At 42.2% G+C, this 19,818-nt stretch overlaps 3 protein-coding genes across 5 annotated transcripts in view; 2 read left to right on the forward strand and 1 right to left on the reverse strand.

Moving 5' to 3' along the window:
• The window catches only part of furinb (furin (paired basic amino acid cleaving enzyme) b), a 76,772-nt gene extending 75,756 nt beyond the window's left edge, over positions 1-1,016 (reverse strand). Inside the window, exon 1 of the mRNA XM_028407687.1 lies at positions 12-1,016. The gene's annotated coding sequence lies outside the window, so the exon portion shown is untranslated. The remainder of the gene's footprint in view (positions 1-11) is intronic.
• A 24-nt stretch (positions 1,017-1,040) lies between these two features.
• On the forward strand, positions 1,041-9,545 carry accs (1-aminocyclopropane-1-carboxylate synthase homolog (Arabidopsis)(non-functional)). Of its 2 annotated transcripts, none has more exons than XM_028407686.1 (16): positions 1,041-1,362; positions 1,507-2,174; positions 2,252-2,991; positions 3,073-3,132; positions 3,254-3,324; positions 3,452-3,521; positions 4,613-4,679; positions 5,390-5,487; positions 5,602-5,679; positions 5,837-5,937; positions 6,396-6,485; positions 6,593-6,638; positions 6,770-6,911; positions 7,294-7,436; positions 7,549-7,702; positions 8,126-9,545. In XM_028407686.1, exons 2-16 carry the CDS (start codon positions 1,532-1,534, stop codon positions 8,542-8,544), a joined length of 2,922 nt encoding a protein of 973 aa, XP_028263487.1. In that variant the 5' UTR covers positions 1,041-1,362; positions 1,507-1,531; the 3' UTR covers positions 8,545-9,545. The 2 variants fall into 2 exon arrangements, with proteins under 2 accessions (XP_028263487.1, XP_028263486.1); XM_028407685.1 differs by having other exon boundaries at positions 1,041-1,348.
• On the forward strand, positions 9,538-12,572 carry LOC114437181 (uncharacterized). Of its 2 annotated transcripts, XM_028407690.1 has the most exons (4): positions 9,538-9,716; positions 9,855-10,057; positions 10,623-10,814; positions 11,201-12,572. In XM_028407690.1, the coding sequence occupies exons 2-4, from the start codon at positions 9,865-9,867 to the stop codon at positions 11,512-11,514; spliced, it is 699 nt and encodes a 232-aa protein (XP_028263491.1). In that variant the 5' UTR covers positions 9,538-9,716; positions 9,855-9,864; the 3' UTR covers positions 11,515-12,572. The 2 variants fall into 2 exon arrangements, with proteins under 2 accessions (XP_028263491.1, XP_028263489.1); XM_028407688.1 differs by having other exon boundaries at positions 9,538-10,057.
• The last annotated feature ends 7,246 nt before the right edge of the window (positions 12,573-19,818 follow it).

A 19,818-nucleotide genomic window follows, 5' to 3' on the forward strand; every position in this document is an offset into this window, starting at 1 on the left:
GTAGCAGTTACCTTCGAAAGTCAGATGCCTGCGCAGACAGAGACGGCATGCCTCTTCCTCATCCTCTTCTTCTGCCTCCCCGGACGGAGACTCCCCTTTTCTCCGGCGCTTCAACTTTCCATCTAACCTGACGCTGTACGTCCTTTACTTTGTGTAGTTAGACCGTTATCCGCACGCACCCATCCTCGTCCAAAAAGTACTGAATTCAACTATCCCGTCTTGCTTGTCATCCACCTCCAACTTGCCACCACCACCATGGTTTAAATTCTGCCAGTTCAACTTCAGCCGACGCACCCAGTTATTTCTTTAAAGGGTTCTTCTAAAGTCATTTCACGTGGTGTCTTTGCGGACTGGACTGAGCCACTTCTGCAGGCTCGTAAAATACATACACGGACACAAAAAAGGTGGGATAAAAGAGGCTACGTGCCAACACAATACAGCGCTTCACTATTGGATGGAGATGACAACAAACTGCCACAAACCCCTTTCTCCAGGAAATACGTCACGTTTACAGCCAAGTGCTTATTATTGTGTGCGCTTGATTTATGTCACCGCGGTCGGTTGTAGGGGTGGGTCCATGGTCCTAAAGCGCGTGTAAACTCTCACAAAATGCAATTCACTCTTTATCAGACATATACAGCTCACCTTAATTAACGAATGACACAGAATAGTTCGTGCCATGACAAATTAACTGATCAAATATAAGTTGTAGCATTAATGTTGCTAATAGTCACACAACAGATATTAATTATTTTTCTAGTAGGTTCGTCATAATTCAAAGCTCGTTACAGACGTTTTCATCGCCATTACAATTAGTTCATTGCTACAAATTACTTCCGGGGTGTGCCTGTGTAAATATCAAGCGTACCTTTTTTTCCAGCTAGCTGATGTTTTCCCGCTGTGTGTCGCCGCCATCTTGTGGCTGCGCGCTGAACTTACACACAGGAACCAAGCGGCACACCGTCCGGTAGGGGGGGCCATAACACACAGCTCCCAGTCTGACTCTAACCCGCACGGTTGTGTCTACCAGCCTGGTCTAAGTGAAAACCAGCCCGCTTCCAGCAGCTCCTTTGTTAACACGGGCCAAAGTTATCCCGGAATAAGGACAGCACGCATGTGCCGTCAACCCGGATGCAGTTACCTTGTACGCGTCTGTTCCCTATTCCTCCAAGTTATGACAAATTTGCTGTAAGAACGAACTGCATATTTTTTGTAGCACCGGTTGGACAAAAGCTATGACACCCCGAACCGAGTTAATCTTCCGTGACACGAATCAATCTGCGTGGATGTCACATGAGTGACAGCTTCACAACAATCTGTTTCCGCAGACCTGCACTTTGGATTCACGGTGAGCAAACACAAGTGGGTAAAAAATACCGCGTTCACATTTTCTGTGCTCACAAACTATGACTGTAACGACGCCAAGAATGCATTTATATCCCCACGTTGGCGCTGCTGAAGTTAAAATACTCTCTCCGTCTTCTGTGATCTCTGCTTGTGTTGCAGATTCACAATTCATCCTGTGAGTTAGATGATGGACTTTCGCGGCAGGAGGCATGAGCGGGGCAGCAACTGGACCGACCCGGAGATTGTGGAGCTGCTCCAGCTGTGGTCAGATGAGTCTGTCCAGATTGAACTGGAGAGCTCGTTGCGCAATCAGCGTGTGTTTGACCGCATAGCGCATATCCTGCGAGAGAAAGGCATCTACCGCACAGGTGACCAATGCAGGGAGAAGATCAAGAAGATGAAGCTGGAGTACCGCCGCATCAAGGACAACCACAAACTGAGGTCGTGGAAGTTCTATGACGTGATGGACAGGGTGTTGGCGAACAGACCGGCGATTACCTACAACTCTCTGGGTGGAGCTGTCATTGCTCAACAGGTGTTTCAGAGCGCAGGGGCGCCTGATGCATATCTGCAGGGAGTCCCAGCTGGCTCCTTTGGTCCTGCCTCCACAGGGGGGTTTCTCTTTGGCCAACCTCCTAAAACTGGAGACTCGTTGGATATTAAATGTGAAGATGTTGAGGAGAACATGCTGAACTCAGCCATTGCGCCACCTGAAATGTACTATGGATCTGGAGATGACCAGGAGACCGATGGCCAGTCTCTACTGGAACCAGAGGACACACTGGGGCGAGCAGAGAGCTCAACAAATGCAAGAATATCACCTACAGGTTGTCACTCAGAATACAAACATCTTTCTTACTGTAAACATCTGCACACAGCTTATTTGTCTTCCTTATGTCTCCAGGTTTTGGTGAGCTGAACCTTGCTGGCTCTGCTTCAGTTGCCACTCAGGCTGTTGGTGGTCCAGCAGCAGCGGACACATCTGACCAGCCCAGCAAAGAGACTTCTCGTCCTCCACCCTGTGTGAGACAGAGGAAGCGCCGGCGAGGAGGCAGAACATCATGGGGCCATGTGGGCAGTACATGCTGTGGTCAGAGGAGCCTGGATAAAGCCCTGGCCAGCTTCCTGAACTGGCAACAGTCTGCAGAGGAGCGCCTTATCTCCCTGGAGGAGGCCCGGCTGGAGAGAGAGCTGCAGGCAGAGGAGCGCAGGGAGCAGCGTGAGGAGAGGAGGGCGGAACAGGAGCGGCAGCATGAGCTCCGCCTCTTCAGCATGCTCAAGGGGGCGTTGTTTTCTGTCAGACAGGGAGCTCCAAACGCAGCACCAACTGACCCGTCCGTCTCAACCCTCGCTGATCTGTCAGCTTCCCTGATGACCACAGCTGACCCCGCCGTCTCATCACCTTTACCTCAGCCACCCTCAGAAGCTGCTGCAGCTCACGAAACAACAATTTCACAACCCACATCTGTCCAGACCTGCAAACTGTCTCAGCAGGCTTTGGCAGTGCTGAGAGGTGTGGAAGCTCCTATTCATAGTGTCTACCTGTCTAAGCGTGGTAACAGCATCCGCCAGCATCAGGGCATTCTCCAGGAGGGCTTTGCCCAGTATCACCTGGACAAACACCACGACACAGACAACCCTGACGTAAGATGGCACAATGTACAGATGTAGGACTGTGTGGCAAAATAAAAATGATACAGCTGAGAATTTGTATTATTTTTTCAGGGTATAATCAATATGGGCACCAGTGAGAACAAACTATGCTACGATCTCCTTCATGCACGAGTAAGTTCAGAGTTGTGTATACCTGTGATGCAATGCTTTAGAGTGCAGGGTTCCATGAGACATGTTCACATCTGTTTTTAATCTTGTTTTATTGAAAAATACATTTCCCTTTCTTCTACAGCTGACCAAGCCTGACATGCTACATGTTGACCCATCCTTGTTGCAGTATTCAGACTGGAGGGGACACACTTTGTAAGACATTAAGCACACTTGTAATTTCATTTTTAATGAGAATCACATTTATTACGTGGCTTTTAGTAAAGCTATAACCTTTTGCAATTAACACTTGGATGACCTTTCCATTTTGCTCTTTTTCCAGCCTGAGGGAGGAAGTCGCAAAGTTCCTGACCCACTACTGCTGTGCGCCAAACCCACTGAAAGCTGACAATGTGAGTGTGGATTTTATTGTTGGAATGCAGCCACAATCATTTGAATACATTAAAGCCTGAGGGAGTTTAGGAAGCATATAAATAGCAGAGATAAAAAAAAATGTAACAGCATTCAGTTTCTCACGTTGTGTAGCAAGAACAGTACTGAAGTTCATTAACAGTGAAGTATTTACACTTTTTTCCACAATATAATACTGAGCTCTATATATCAACACATTATAATGAGTGTAGATAGGTGGCACTAAACAAATGTTAGAGGCTCTGACTCCATGTTACTTCTTGAATAATCGTTTGCTTGTACACAAGAACACTTAATAATGATAATAATGATAAAACACTGTAGAAGATGAAATGTTTTAAGATGGACAAATGCTGCATATAGGTCAAAGCCTTTTATTACCAATAGATCCAAATAATTTATCTAACTGGCTCACTAATTGGTTATAAAAAAAGTCAAAGTGCTCTAATTAAACTAACACTTTTCGATCAGGAAGCTGAACTCTCTCCCTGCTCTGCCCCGTACACAAGAACTCTGACACCCCACCACACCACCACTCACTGAACTGTGGACACCCCAGTACCCCCACGCCCCCACCCCTTCCCTGTCTATGTTTCTCCCTCACAAACTCAGTGCACCAGCTGCTGTAACCCTCCCCCTTTGTATCCTCTCTGCACCTCAGTCACTTTATTCTCAAATAAGCTGTATATAAATAACTGCACTGTTTGCACTATTAAAATCCTTTGCACTGTTCCTTAACTTTTGTTTCCTTGTATTTTGTGTGTGCCTTTTTGTAGGTACATATTTTGTATACCTTATTTACTATTTCTGTACTTTTTTTATACTTTATTCTTATGTTTCTTGTTGTGGGTTTGAGATCAATGCAATTTCTCTTCATGTCCAGTACATATGGCAGTATTGACAATAAAGCTAACTTTGACTTTAACTAACACCATTTTTTAGATGACCAACTTACAGTGCGGATGTATCAAGTGGCTGTTTTAGTTGGGGGATGAATTGTGGTATATTTATCAGGCCTCCCTTTGTGTCTTAATTGGCTCTATTGAATAACACAGTGAATGTGTTTCCTCAGGTTGTGGTGATGAATGGCTGTGGTTCCCTCTTCTCATGTATTGCTGCTGTAATTTGCGACCCTAAAGGTTAGTACACACACACAGAACACACCTGTCCTTGCTGTGTAGATATAAATATGTGTGGGCAAAAATAAGCAGAGATCTAACCTAGTTTTTTTCATTGCCTGTTAAGTATTAAAAATGATCACCAAATTAAACATACCAGAGTTATTCATACATAAGCTTAAAGAATACACAGTTATTAGAAAGCTTCATCAATTGTCTATTCTGTACAGCAAACACTTCATTTAAGCATAGCTCTTGCTTCATAACTAACTTAATATAAAATCACAAGCCTGTAATGTAGCCTATTTTCACCTATTTACAACCTATTTGTATCACTAACACAAAGTTAACCATTCATTTGTGCTAATGTCTGGCAAAATTAGATTAGCGCATGTTATGATTAAATGTGGTGCTCATTAGCAGTAAAAATGACCATTAATGCTGTAAAATATGATTAATATGGGTCAAATAAATCTCAGCTCACTAGGTAGCAGTTTAATGAGCAAATGTTTAACTACATATGAGGTTTAAGTCAGTAAAAATAAAAAGTAGTCTACTGTTTTCAGGAACGCAGTTGTATTCTGATCACCACATTTTATAATGTCAGTCTGCTGTCTGTTTGTTCCTCCCCGTCATTTACAGTATGTGTGAAAACATTTGAAGTTATGATTTAAAAGGAGATGCTGTGTGTGTGCATTTAATGCTGTTTGTGTTTTTTTCCTGTGTTGTAGATGCCATTCTCATCCCTACTCCTTTCTATGGTGTTATCACTGAAGATCTACATTTGTACAGTGATGTAAAACTCTTTCATGTTCCTCTTGATGGTGAGGTAGGAATATTTGTGAAATGTTTGTCTTTACGTCATGTGAGCTCAGACAGTAGAATGTAATGTCAGCTAAGTTGTTTGGATGTGTTCCCTTCTCTTGTTGCCTTTTATTTATAGGCTGTTGGTGAAGATGGCCGACCCTTCCACCTCACTGTGAGAAAGCTAGAAGAAGGTCTGAGTAGGGCCAAGAAAGAGGTAAGTCATGAAAGCCTTTGATGAATATTTAAAGACAAACAGACACAGTCAGGAGAGTCTGTTAAAATAAAATCCTTAGATGCTGTATTTGTTTTTCAGCTTTAACTGTAAAGCTTGTGAATACGCACTGTTTCAGTTTACTCCCTGTTTCTTGAAGGGGATCATCATTCGCGCTGTTATCCTGATGAACCCCCACAACCCTCTGGCAGAGATCTACACCATGAAGGACATGATTGCCTTCTTGGAGTTTGCCAAAAGGTATGTTTGCCCCACTATTATCTCACGCTGTGGCTTAATACTGTAATCTTACTGGTCTGCAGTCCTGTGGCTCTTTTAAGCACCTTGCCAAGTCACTGCATATAGTACCCACTGTGATCACTTTTATTTTATGGCCCAGAGCTCTGTCCCGTGTGTGGAATATAAAGGGCTCTTTATCACTTCTCCAAATCATCAGCATATTGTCAAGTGCAGCCATGGGCCAAAGAGTCTCCCCCATCGTCTGTTGTTTTTTTTTTTTTTAATGACCCCACTGGATTCATTTCCTTAGTTGTAACCATAAAGTGCACTGACACTGATGTCGGATATTATAGGAACCAGTTTACATTTATGTTGTATTTTCCTCCCATGAACAGTCATTAACAATAAAAACTATGGTTTAGTAGGGCTTCTATGACAATATTATATAATGTCTTTCTTAACATGTACTCTGGCCTTAGAAATGAGCTTCACGCCATTGTGGATGAAGTGTACATGCTGACAGTGTTTGATGAATCTGTCACCTTTCGCAGTGTCCTCAGTATAGACAGGTACTGTATGAACCTTACCTCTGCATGATTATTCTATTAGACACTTAATCATCACAATTGCAGCTGAAGACACCCTCTTATCTCCTAATGATGTGCCCTTATTTCAGCCTCCCCGACCCTCAGAGGACACATGTGATGTGGGGGATGAGCAAGGTACATGCTGTGCTGAGCACTGAGAGTGAGAGACTGTGTGACCTTTTCATATCTCTGCTGAAAGTACAGTACAATCTTTTTTTTTCCTTTTTTAGCACATGTTTGTGTTCACAGTCTTTGTATCATTCTAGGACTTTGCAATGGCAGGAATCAGAATAGGCACTCTGCATACTGAGAACAGAGACCTCATAGAGGCTTTGGCCCAGCTAGGCTCCTTTCATGGCATCCCTGGGACCTCACAGCACCAGGTAGCGCAGCTGCTTCATGACAGAGGTATGATTCACAGGTGCTTTTGCAAAGTATCCTCCAGTCAGACTTATCATAAGCTCAAGTGGGAAAATAATCCTAACATCATCCCTGTTTGAACATACCAAGTCAAAATTCACATTCTTATAATTGGTTGTTTTCAAAACAAGTCTCTTTGTGTACTGCAGAGAAATAATTCATAAATGCAAATAATTTTTTGATGCAAGCTTTTCAACAGTTCAACATTTCTGGTTCTTTCCCCACTTCCAAGAAACAACATTTCCTTTTTTTTACTTCTTCTGATGTGACAGGGGCACAGCATGGTGCTCTGCTGCACACCAGGCTGCACAAAAACTTGTGTCATTTAATTCACCCCTATCTACTGTCACTTCACATTCTCATATTATAGAGTGGATCAACAAGGAGTTTTTGCCTGAAAACAGATGCAGATTAAAAGCTGCTCACAGCTGCCTGACAAGGGAGCTGATCATTTTGGGAATCCCCTTCCTAGACAGGCCTGCTGCACTTTATGTCTGGGCTGATCTCAGAAAGGTTAGGCCAATGTCGGATGTCTGAACTTTTCAAAATGTGTCATACAGGTTTGTATAAGATAACATCGCTGTAGGACTAATGTGTCTTTTTTTTAATGTGATACATTTGTTAGTATCTCAGAGAGTCATCATTCGAGGAGGAGTTGTCCTTGTGGAGGTGTTTCCTCAGACACAAGGTGGTGTTGAGCTGTGGCCAGGCGTTCTCATGCTCCACACCCGGGTGGTTCCGCATCGTCTTCGCAGACCAACAGCACCACCTTCAGCTTGGTCAGTCACTAATGAATTATGCATATCATACATTGTGTTTCTATTTTTATACCAACGACTCTGTCTTATGTGTATTAGACAGAGGTGCTATTCCTTATTTCCTTATGCAACCTTATGCAACTGTAAATTACTCAGATGAGCTGAAATGTGCTAAAATGGATGAGATCCTATAGTCAGTATAGTATTTTATTTTTTTTCATCAAAATAATACTATAAATGTTTAGAGAAGCTTTTCTTCTCTAATCATCTAATGTTAATTCCACTTTCTGCCTTACAATAGATATGGATTAAATATCTATTATTTAACGTATTCACTCAGTGGTTTGTGTCATTCAGCTCATCTTCTGCCTCGAATGGCACAGTGGGGTATTGATTTAATACTTACCAACATGTTCTGTCAATGTTTGTTTTGCGTTATTTCAGGCCTGAAGCGCATTAGAGAGGCTTTGAAAGAAACTGAAGAAAAAAGGATCAGCCCTGATTCACACACTGTCAAAGACACCAGTGAGGAGTACACAAAGTCACTGAAAGAGGACAGTGCAGATTCAAACAATGCTGAGATTGTCAATTCAACATCATCACCCAAGAGCAAGTCATCGGACCAGCTGAAGGAGAGGGATAGCCCTGTTCCTGACACAGACCCGCTGGCCGCTGAGGAGTTTGTTTTGCAGGACTGCCAAGCATCTAAGCCCACAGAGAGTCTGGGTTCGCTGATTGGCACTCTCAGGCATCAGATCCGTTCCTCTGATTGGCTGGAGAAAAACACTCCAGAGCTGTCTGCTGGGGAGGACCCAGAAATTCTTGATGTATTCAAGGCACTGCTGCAAAGAGCCAGGAAGTAAGCTTAGAGTAAACAGGCACAAATGTTGCTTCCAAACTGCGAGAGGCAGTACTTCAGCGTCCTTTTCACTCCCTGCATTTATGGTGAAAAGATCAACACAGACACCTGACACAAGGTCGAGTGAAACGGCCAAGAACATGATAATGAGAAATGAAGAAATATAGTGCATTCAAGGATAGAACAGCTAGAACAGGAGAACTTTTCTATATGCATTTTGAGGCCTTATTGTGAAGCTGCTAAGGGAGGCTGCCTTGTCTTTTTGTAATCTGGAGTAAGAGTTGTGTTTATTCACTCTCATTCTAAGTGAATGCCAAATGTAAGTCAACCAAAATCAGTCATGTTCTGTTCTTGTAAGTGTTTTACATCATTACCATTTTGGTCAAATGAGCTTTATGTGATTACAATATAAAGTTAAGGAATGAAATCATTCATTCAGAGTAGCTAGTAATCAATAAAACAGATTTTCTATAAGCAATTTTTACGTCGTTATATCTGAAAACAACCTGTATGTGACCCGTGTTTTGTACAAAACACACTGTAAAGGAATTCCAGTGAGACTTTCGTTTGGGTGGTCTGTGGGTGCTGTTCCGTTGCAACAAAGGAAGTCAAGGGGAGGGTGTTGTTTGGTGACGAAGAAGAGTGGTTGCTGATGCTTTGTGTAATGTGAGAGTGGGATTTCCTTTAGTGTTTTGTTGTGTGTAATGACCCGATCACCCCCATACACAGTTTCTACATGACATAACTACATATGGTATATATTCGTGTTACACACTCCAAAGAGGGGATTTTTCAAACTTTTAAACTTCTGTTTTTTGTCCTGTTATTCTTTTCCCCTTTACTTTTTTCAGACAAACTTCTCCTTTCTAAGATATTGAATGACCAAAGTTCTAGGATCTTTCACTTTCTCTACAGTGTGGGTCTTAACAGTGGAGAATGTACGGGGAAATTTCTCCCCTGTGAGGGGGGGGAGTTTCCATTTCAGCAGAGGCGGAGCTACACTGAGGGGGTTTGATGTGTAGGCTTGTGGTCATAAACAGCACATGTAATATGTGTCAGTGTAATGAATGTGTTTGTACAGTAGCAGCAGTACAGCTAGTTCATCGGAACTAGTACACAGGATTAATTTTAGCATCTTTCTTTCTGACAGCTTTTTTTTAATCTCATCAACAAGAGGTAAGTACTTTTTCGTACATTTTAAAGCTGATTTAAATATTTAGAAAAACAAGATCAGTGGACAGATTTCATGTCGTAACTACACCTCAGTAGAAACTGGTAACGCTTTCTCAGACCCCCTCTCTGTTTCTCTTTTAGTGGTATAGAAATGAAGTTTCCCGAGTTTAGGGACTCTATCAGCCGCTTCAGGCTTGTTCAGTCCTTTCTGGGGTTAGCTGGCTGCCTGTGTGTGACCTATGCAGTGTGGACACCCTTCTGGCTGAATGAGAAGGGACTGTGGACGCAGTGGAATAACACCGACAACGACCAGACAACTCGAAAAGACGATATTGTCTTCAATGGTGAGCAAAACACTGTTTTCACAGTTTTCTACAGTCAAAAAGTGTCACCATTCTAAAGCTGTAAATTTGAGCCAGATGAAAGATGTTTAACGAATGGATCTTCATATAAAACAAATTCATCCCCTGAGTCTGTAGAAGGATTAATAACATTTGACAAAATGTGGGGTTGCAGAAGAGCTTCTCAGCAGTGGTCAACAAGTCTGATCTTGCTCCTGTCCCAAAGAAGAGAATTCTTTGTATCTATTGAGGCTCTCAGATTTAGCTGAAAGCAGATGTTTGGAAATCTAGCTTCTCTTAACAATGTTGGCCATTAAATTTTGTCAGTAGTGGTATGTGCTACTAGGTAAAACCCCAACCGAAACTAAATACTGGGTTGTTTTAACAAAAAGTCACATTATTAGAGTTTATACACAAAAATGACTACTTGATTTTACTCTCTTGTTTCAGTTGTTTTCAGGGACATGCTGTGGGGGGAGTTCATGACATTTTCATGATGCTGACTACTGGTAGTAGTAGAGACTTCATAAAAAAGCTCAGTTTAATGTGCCCTTTTTGTGTTCTCCAGCTCTGGAAGCACAGAGAGTCTTTGCAGTTCTGTCCTTCCTGATGGCCGTGAGCACCGCTGCTCTGTGTCTGGTGTTCGCCCTCTGCTGGACCTCTAAGACAGTGTGGTCCTACTCGAACACTCGCTCTCTCCTTATGGCAGGACAGGCTCTCTACCCCACCACACTGCTGCTGCTCACCATGGCCTCCACAGGTAGGACTGTATTCCTCTGAAATGTCTGGGCCACACAAGCACACATTTGCTTAATTAGAGTTTTGTTCTTTTGGTGTTAAATAATAACAAAATAAACAAAGTACTAGCATAAATGCACCCGTTTCAAATTAACCTCCGAATAGCCTTTTGATTAGGGCAGTTCATGTCAAAGTCACACCTACAGAAATTCTTTCATGTTCTGCTCATTTACATACCCTCCAGGACAGCAGTTTTTAAAGAGACTTTTACTTTCTTGGAATTGCTCCTCATTATCATACAAACTCTTTTCTGAAGCTCCAGGCATTCTAATAATTGATCTTAATGACTTTTTTTTCTTGTAGTGGCAATGATACGTGACTTGACTCATTTTTCCCATCTGTCCACAGGTTTCTTCTTCCTCCTCAGCTGGTCTTTTTTCACCTACCAGCACCGGGAGGAAATTAGTCAGGATTTCTCCAGTCTCGGCTTGTCCTACTGGCTGGGGGCTTTAGGTTGGGTTCTGCTGTTGGTCGTGGAGTTGATAGTCTTTATTGCTGAGCAAGCTGTAGTGCCAAACATCTTACCCGACTTGGAGAAGGCCGTGGAGTCATGGCGGATGTCATCTCAGCTTCGGGCTGCCAAGCGATCTTACAGTGAGAGTTATCAGCCTGGTTGCACCAAAAGCAACAAGACTCCAAAGAGGTACATGTCAGTACCTTGAATCAAGTTTAGAAATAAGAGCATGATAGAAAATGTACAGTCTGTGTAAGCAGCACAGACTAACACCCACAGGCTCAGTTTGAGTATCTGTGCTTGGAGAAAGTCAGTGGGACTGAATGCGCCAGCTTCCTGCAGGGCTGATGAAGGGGATCATTCTCCAGTTTGCTGTCAGCATGGACTGAAATAAAAGGGAAGTCACGCAAAAACTGACAAGTAAACAAACTGGGCACCAAAAGTTCTCCTGCTTACACAAAGTTCATAAGTTTAGTTTGCTCCTCAGCCAGGAGCAGACTCAGGTACTACCAGCTGTAAACAAAACACTGTCAAAAAAACATTCCTGAAGTTTTCAGCACTTATCATGTCAGTGTGAAAAAAACATCTTTTGTAATGTTCCATGTTTTTTTAGTGTGGAAATGTGAGCTAAATTGGAGGAAGACATTCATGTTTCAGTGTTATTCTGTCCTCATTAAAAGTGAAAAGTTTCAGCAGTCCTACTAATGATTTATAATCAGCTCATTCTCTATGTAGCCAAAATTTGCACTCATCATATCAATGTACAGATTTCCGCCAGTCTAATGTCCAAACAACTTCCTGTGCTCAAGTAGCTCTTTTCCTAATTTTAGTTTCTTTGCAGCAATTCGACCATTAAGTCACATTTCAGTCTCTGAATAGTTGAAACCTACCTGATACTTAAACTCCGAGAGGCATTATGCAGGCTCTAATCTAAGGTGCTGGTAATTAGTGATTTCAGATTTCTTGGTCGACAGTTGCAGTACCTAAGGGCGGCCCCCATTTTCAATATAGTGTTTGACTTGCAGATGCACTTTAACAGACCCATATTAAACACTGTTTTTAAAAGAAGTTAAAGTGATTTAGTTTCCGGCTTTAATGAGACACAAATACAGTGCAAAAGGAGCTGCTTTCACTGCTGCTGATAGGTGGAGCAGCCATTTTCAAATCTGTGGCTGCTTGTTGGCTTGTTGTTGTTGTTCTGCTGTCTTTCTGAGTAAATATATGAATTGTGAATACATTGAGCTTCTACATGGTTTAACCACATGGGGGCGCGAGTGGATTGTGTGTCAATAAATGACAATGAAAATGTGAGTTTGGCTGTGTGATATGTTCCATTTTAGAAATGTTGGACTGAATAAACCTAATAAAAGAGAAAAATATCTTGATGTGAAGATGTCAGAATTCGATTTGTACTCTTCTGCTGTCCAGACTCTATCCTTGATCCTGACAACCCAAACCCTCACCCTTCAAAGAGTATGTAATCTGTAAAAGAGAACAACAACAGCTCATGTTCTGTGACTAAACACAATGGCTCTGGATGGTTGCCTACCAGGACTTGCTCGTGTAGTGAAGTGAGTGAGTTTTTGCCAGCCAGTCCACCAACATCTGTCTCCTCCCTGAAATGCTTACCTCATACATTTAGAGCATACAGTCCTCTGTTCTGGAGAGCATTTGGACCACCAGGCAACAGACTGCCTCCAAAATCGTTATTTACTTTTCTCTCCCACCTTCCCAGGAGGAGAGGAAGCACTCAGATGCTGGACTGCTTATGTTTATGTTCTCAACCTGCCAAAGTAGGGGAGAATTAAGTGGCTCTGGCTCCGTTAATTGGGCGTTAATCAGGTGTTGCTCTAATTAAAAGGCAGTTCCGCCCTGTTGGGCCCTGGTAATGAGTTTGTTATTAAATCCACAGAGGATTTTTGTCTCTTTTTCAATTTACCAACAGGGTAGTACTTAATTGCTGTGTAAATGAGGGGAATGTCCTTGAAGGTCATGTTGCATCAGCATGCAGTCCGTGAGTGGTATTGTTCCCCAATCAAACTTTAAATACTATTCACTGTGACCTCTTGTATCCAGCTGTGACTCCCAGAAGAAACTGGGTTTTTTTTTCTTCAACTGTCATGATTTAAAAGAAACTTTTTCAAACATAATTTCATATTTTTTAAAAAAGCAGCTTACTCCCTTTCCTCTTTGAATAAAAGCACTTTTAAAATTGATTTCCTTTTCATCTTAAGTTGCTTTTATTTCCCCTTTCTGTGGCCTTGAAAACACACAGTCTTTTATGGCTGCCAGTGTCTCATAAACAAACCCTCCCCTTTTCACCTTCCACTGCCACAAGTGCTGCTCTTTCACCCTTTCTGAAAGAAGCAGACCAAAAGGTGGAGAATGCCTTCAGAGAAATACCATCCAAATCAATATGAAGATAAAAAAAGGAAAAGATAGAGATAGTGGGAGAGTTAGGCACAATAGAAGAAATGACAGATGAATGGTTAGGAGATGTTTCACACAGATAGGTGGCCTGATAGACACACAGAGATGGCAGGCGCAGATTGTTGAAGGGCATTTGCTAGAAAGACATCAATCAGAAGATGGCACAGCGATTGTTTCCTGCCTTGCAGCTCGCAGCACATGTAGAACACAACCAGGGTTCAACCGCTGCTCCTCGGATCAATTAGAGAGCAATTATGTGGCCATGTCCTACTAATTATTTCTGCACCGACACTATGCAATCCCAGAATGCGTGTGTTCCTCTGCTGTCAGTCTGTGCTGGTGTTCACTGAGGTATGTAATAAATAAATAAATAAAAAATTCCTAATCTGGTTTTCAGATTTAAAAGTTTCTAATCTGGAGAAAACAAAAAAAAGAGCTCTAAAAGGTGTTGTTTTCTCTTCTACCTTTTGGTGGTGCTGGTGTAACATGTATTACCTTTCGCTGGTGAACCAAGGGAGACACTGCTTTCATTTGATGAGTAATGAAATCATAGGACGCCTGTGCATGTATGCATATGTGCATGTTTGTCTATGCGTGTGTTTGATTTTTATTTGTTAGGCAGACAATGTGCGATTAATATTCTCAGGCTCATTTCCAGAAGATTTTGAGATAGAATTTGCCGGACTGCTTAGTAAGTCAAGTTTTATATCTGGCAGCATGATGAATTATAAAATAAAACCAGAACTCTCACTCTTTTTGCAGTTTTATTTCTCCGTGGTTTACATAATTCACTCAGAACATTTGTAACTTTCCTGACAGGTTAATGCTGTTAGGTTCAAAGTGAAGACACTGAGGAAATACGCAGAAAGACAAGATGGCAGGGGAGAGACAGACATGAAGATCAGAGGCGTGGAGAACAAAGGTGGTGGAGAGGATTTGAGATGACACAAAATAGTTTCACACTGTCCCTGCATTTCTGTGCTGCTTCATGTAGTGTCAGATTTTGATGAACTTTGTACTTTCTCTCCATCCCTCAACACCAGCTCTCAGTACTCCCTGACTGTTCTGATGTCAAAATCTAGAGTTTGACCACTGCAGTAGTGTGCCCTCTGCTGCTTTGTCATCAGTATAAGTGAACACTTTGAAATGGAAAAGTAAGGAAATTTGATGCCTGCAGTCCCACAATCTGTTTAAAAAAAAAGCAGAGAGACAGGGTGCGTGAGGATGTGAGGATGTGAGTACACCATATGTCCTTCAGTCATTTTTCTTCCAGGGGCTCAGTTCATCTTGCAGGTGGAATCAGCGATGAACCATTGCTCTTTGTGATGGACATCCCACCCAGGCCACCATGATGATTACATTTATTCAGCAGACTTGACTGTGAAGAAGGCAAACAGAAAGCCAGAGCTGAGAAACGAGTTTCTTCATCATTCTGCACTTCACACTTTAAGGCGTTTTCCCCTCCATCACATAACTCTGGCACTAACATTGTTTTTGCCTGAGTTCAGGCTTCTGTTTATCTGCCTGCCTCTACCCTTGTTCGTAAAGTGGTGTCGTCTTGGACATCTCAGTCCAGACAATGAAGCTGTAGTCACATTGTCGTCTCTCTTTTCATCCCCAGCCAACTGTAGCCTCTCCCTTCTCTTATCTCTGTGTGACCAAGGAAATTAAATTACAAATATAATCACTTGGCGCCAGTTTCTTTAACAGTGTGTCTCTGCTTTGCATATAGAGTGCGCTTGCATTGGGGACAGGACGTTGTGTGAAGTTACTTATTGGCCTATTTACGATAATGGGCTCTGCTCCACTCTGGAGTCACATACCTTTTTTTTCACAATGACAAAGAATGGCATGAAGAAGTGAAGCGAGAGGATGGAGGGGAAAAAATGTATAAAGGGCAGACATGGAAACTTGGCTGCAGCCATCTTTGGGAAGAGAATTTTGCATGGGTGAATGATCTAAAAGGCAATGAGAGGATCTGTGATGATAGGCAAATGCTCACCCAGACTCTGCTCAATATCACTCACTCTTGGCAGCTAGTACATTATACACAGTGTTGAGGAGTAACTGAATACATGCAACAGTATGTAGAATACAAAAATATGAGTAATTAGACATTAATAACCAATTATTTACAGTCCACCATACCATTCATATGCTGTTAAGTGATACCTTACTGGCATAAACAGCATCACAGAGCATCACTCCATCTACCAGCAGTCACCCAAACTGTTTATTACAACATGGGTAATATACCATCAGAGACTTTCAGAAACAAGATTGCTTACATATTTTTGTCTCTTTCATACGAGATTCACCAATGCCCTGTAAAGACTTGCAGGTACTGTGTTTATTAACACCACTGAAAGAAGTGACAATGAGCACAAGTCACATCTTCTAATCAAATTGTATTGTTCAGACAGACAATCAGGTCAAAATTATCTGTTGTTTGACAACCGACTGTCTCACGAACACACTGTAATACAGGACAAACAAATCCATCAGTCCAACCATTTAAATTTGTTGACCAACAGGCTGTAAAAGCAGGAACAACTCATCTGTATTTCATTTTCCCAAAAAAAAAATGCAGATGATAATTAGGTAGTAATATGCACATTTCAGTTCAGGTGCATCTAACCTATATACATACATTAGTGTGTGTGTGTGTGTGTGTTCCTGTGAATGACATCATATCACGCACAACCTCATCTGCTTTCATCTGTGCGTGTGCCATCCAATAAACACTTGAAAGTGCCCACTTAGGAGACAGGAAGTGTGTTCCATTATACCATACCATGCCATTAGCACAGCTTGTTAGAGCATTGTTGGTATGACATTAATAGTAATAGAAACAGTAAATGAGTAACTTCTGAGAGACTGTCCTTCATTTACTTACCAATGCCAAGTGCCACTCTGTAGACTCCTTCAGCTTGATTCTATTCAGCACACGTTTGATTATCCAACTAAATAAACAACCACCATTGCTCCACCCTCTCCCTGTCTCTCCTGCAAGTCTTACACACACAAAAAAAGAATGATGCGCCTTCTGCAGGAGTCAGGAGGGAAAACGTGCAACAGGAAGAGTGAGGTGAGATTGAATAGAAGAATAGCATTTTTATCATTATTATGAGAAGACTATCACAGGCTTCCCTCCTTTCGTTCCCTTATTCCCTATTCAGTTAGGAATTTATTTGCAGAGACTGCTGCACTGGCTTGTACAGGCAGGCCTGCAAATGCAAAACTGTATCAATATCTTCAGATCTACCGGGTCCCAAAGCTGTCGCTGAGCAGGTGGATGGTCTATTTATTTGTGATCTTTATGTATTCAGCGCTAGTTACTCTCCCCTGCAACTACAGGGACCACATGTTTGTCAGTCCCTTCCTGAGGCATCTCTGTGTTCTGCTACAGTGAACAAACGCCATATGCCCCTGTGTTGGGCTGCTCAGTTCTTTGTCAGTGAAGTTCAATCCGCATATGAAAAAGAGACAGGACTTTCAGAACTATTGTTCTCAAACAATTACTGTATACGTCTGTTACTGTGCTCGTAAAGCCCATAGCTATCATCTTCTTCGACACCAGCAGGTTGCCGTGAGAGACAGGACTGGTAAAATAATGGCTCCCTGTTGTATCATGTGAATCACTGTGATGACTGGTTGATAAATGTTTCACCACCTAGGCTTATGGCTCCAATAGCTATTTCTCTCGCCAACTGGACTGCCTGCCAAGTGACAACAACCTCCCTGCACAGGCCCCCACATATCCACAGCATCCTTAACAGCCCCTCCCTTTAGCTCCTATAATTACTGTACTCTGTAAGTCAGGTTTAAGACCAGCTAAATCAGCTCTGAATCGCAGCATGTTACTGCCGTGTCTATTGTTCCCTTGTCTGAGCTCTGGCAGAGCTAGTGCAGAAAAGGGCACAGCTGTCCTGGCATTTCCTATAATGGACTTTTTAGTTAAAAGACAGGGAAATAATAAGCAGATCTACGTGTGGGAAAAGACCTCTTTGTGTTTGGTGGGAAGTTAAGACCTGGGACGGTTGGGGGTTAGAGTTGACAGACAACAGCTCTGCTCTTTTCACACAGCTTGACACATAATGGGACCAATTTTTCTCTCTACATCTCTCCCTAGTGGCCATGATTTGCTCATTACATTGATGGAAGAGGACTGAGGAAAGGAGAGAGTGTGGATGAGAAAAAAGGCAGAATGACCAGTCAGGAGACAAATAGTGTGATATTCAATGCTTTTTTACAATTCACTATAACTTTCATTTCATTTTTAAAAAAGTGTGCTGATGTAACCCACTTACACAGGTATTTAACAACTTGCCAAGAAATCCTCTCTTCACGGATGCTGAATGTTTGAAATCTTAAAGAGTTGTTTGTGAGATGCTATCCCTCAGCTGACAGACCTTCTGTGTAAACCTGCACCAGACAATTTGGTAGAAAGGACCTAATACGTGGTTAAACACAAGGCAAATTCGGTGAGTAGATGTTTATGTGACTGAGGGTCCCCTGGCATTAAGAGGACTGCTCTTCAATCAGGGAAATTTACATTTAATTAACACAGAATGAAAGAGCATTGTTATTTTGATTAAAGACACTGGTCTTGTTTTCCCACTCTCCTCTGCTGCTCCTGGATCTGGCTTAGGGTTTAATTTCTTTCGGTTTACTGCGAGTGGATTAGCATCCATCTGGATTGTCTGCATAGATGCAGCAGGTCTATCTCACACTCCAGCACATTCATGTGTTCACACTGCAGTCTCTGCATGTTATTGCCCTCTATGTACCCCATCTTTCTATGTTAATAGGATTAGTTTTTTTTCCTTTCAAAAATAGTTTATAAATTAGACACTCACAGTTGCTCTCCACATTGTCTAACTGACCACAAGAATGGAACTGGTTCAAAACCAAAATAACTCTGCAGTGCCTTAGGGAAAGTTTTGATGCAGGACTTGGAATTAACTAATATGGTCCCAAGACTAGACTATCCACTAAAAATGAATATTTGGAGAGCTGGACATGAAAGATATTATGGTGTCAGACACACAAAATGCAATCAAGTCCTACAGTGTCACATGAGGTCTTCAGACAGCATCACTTGCTGACACTTGCTGACACTGTGTCATTGTAGCCACACTAACCTGTAGTTCAGAGAGAGGGAGTGAGGGCCTTTAATTAATGACCTCATTGGAATAATCACATATTTGATTGTTAACAAAACCAGAGGAAAGAGAGGGGCCAGTCCAGGGGGAAACAAGACATTGAGTGGGAGAGACGGGGGAGATGAATGAGAGGGGGATTTGAGTAGTGGGGTAAAGGGTTTGTTCTGGCAGGTAGCTTTGACGAATAGCTCTGCACTGAAGTCTACCTCTTTGAGTATTAATCTACCAAATCATGTCTCCAGATGAGGGATGGAGGAGGTGGACAGTGGGAGGTGACTCACAGTGAATCGGCTGGGAGAAGCTGTTGAATGTGCAATGAAATTTCAATTAGACATTTGCATACGAAATGCAAAAATATATTGCGTAACACAGAGTGGTAATATGAGAAGGAAATGTCCCCTTTACCCTGAATACAGTCACAAAGATGCTCACATTCATTATGACATTTTGAAATACCATGCTGCAATTTTGGTCATCTATTTAAATACGGACATTGCTTATGTGGAAGAAACTAGCGCTGATGTGGAATTCATTCAACGTTCATTCCTGTTATTGACACTTTTCCTCAAGCTGCTATGTGACTTGAGCTATCAGAGGATCTTTTTTGGACCTTTGGCTTACATAGTTCTGCCTGGAAGGCTTGATCTCTTTCCCCCTTTCCTTGTCACAGCCTGCAATCAGCCTTAAGCCCTTTTGTGTTCTCCATTCTGAGCTAAGCCTGTTATCCTGTGCAACTCCTTTACACAAGATCACTACTATATCCCTCTTCTCTGTCTCTCACCTAGCACACCTTCCCTGTTGTCACCCTGTCCTCTGTCTGTCTCAGCTTTACACACACACTTCTCAAACTAACATTTTCTGAAGTTTCTTGTGGATGGATTAAAAGGACTACTTTAAATGTATTTGGTCTTCTTGGT

This window comes from Parambassis ranga, chromosome 6 (assembly GCF_900634625.1).
Source record: "Parambassis ranga chromosome 6, fParRan2.1, whole genome shotgun sequence".
NCBI lineage: Eukaryota > Metazoa > Chordata > Actinopteri > Ambassidae > Parambassis > Parambassis ranga.

Bases quoted from the DNA above. Each gene is read 5' to 3' on its own strand.
- accs (XM_028407686.1), top strand. From the start codon at position 1,532: ATGATGGACTTTCGCGGCAGGAGGCATGAGCGGGGCAGCAACTGGACC. The intron at 5,938-6,395 runs GTATGTTTGCCC...CTCTGGCCTTAG, and splicing joins TTCTTGGAGTTTGCCAAAAG to AAATGAGCTTCACGCCATTG. The intron at 6,912-7,293 runs GTATGATTCACA...CTCATATTATAG, and splicing joins GCAGCTGCTTCATGACAGAG to AGTGGATCAACAAGGAGTTT.
- LOC114437181 (XM_028407688.1), top strand. From the start codon at position 9,865: ATGAAGTTTCCCGAGTTTAGGGACTCTATCAGCCGCTTCAGGCTTGTT. The intron at 10,058-10,622 runs GTGAGCAAAACA...TGTGTTCTCCAG, and splicing joins AGACGATATTGTCTTCAATG to CTCTGGAAGCACAGAGAGTC. The intron at 10,815-11,200 runs GTAGGACTGTAT...ATCTGTCCACAG, and splicing joins GCTCACCATGGCCTCCACAG to GTTTCTTCTTCCTCCTCAGC.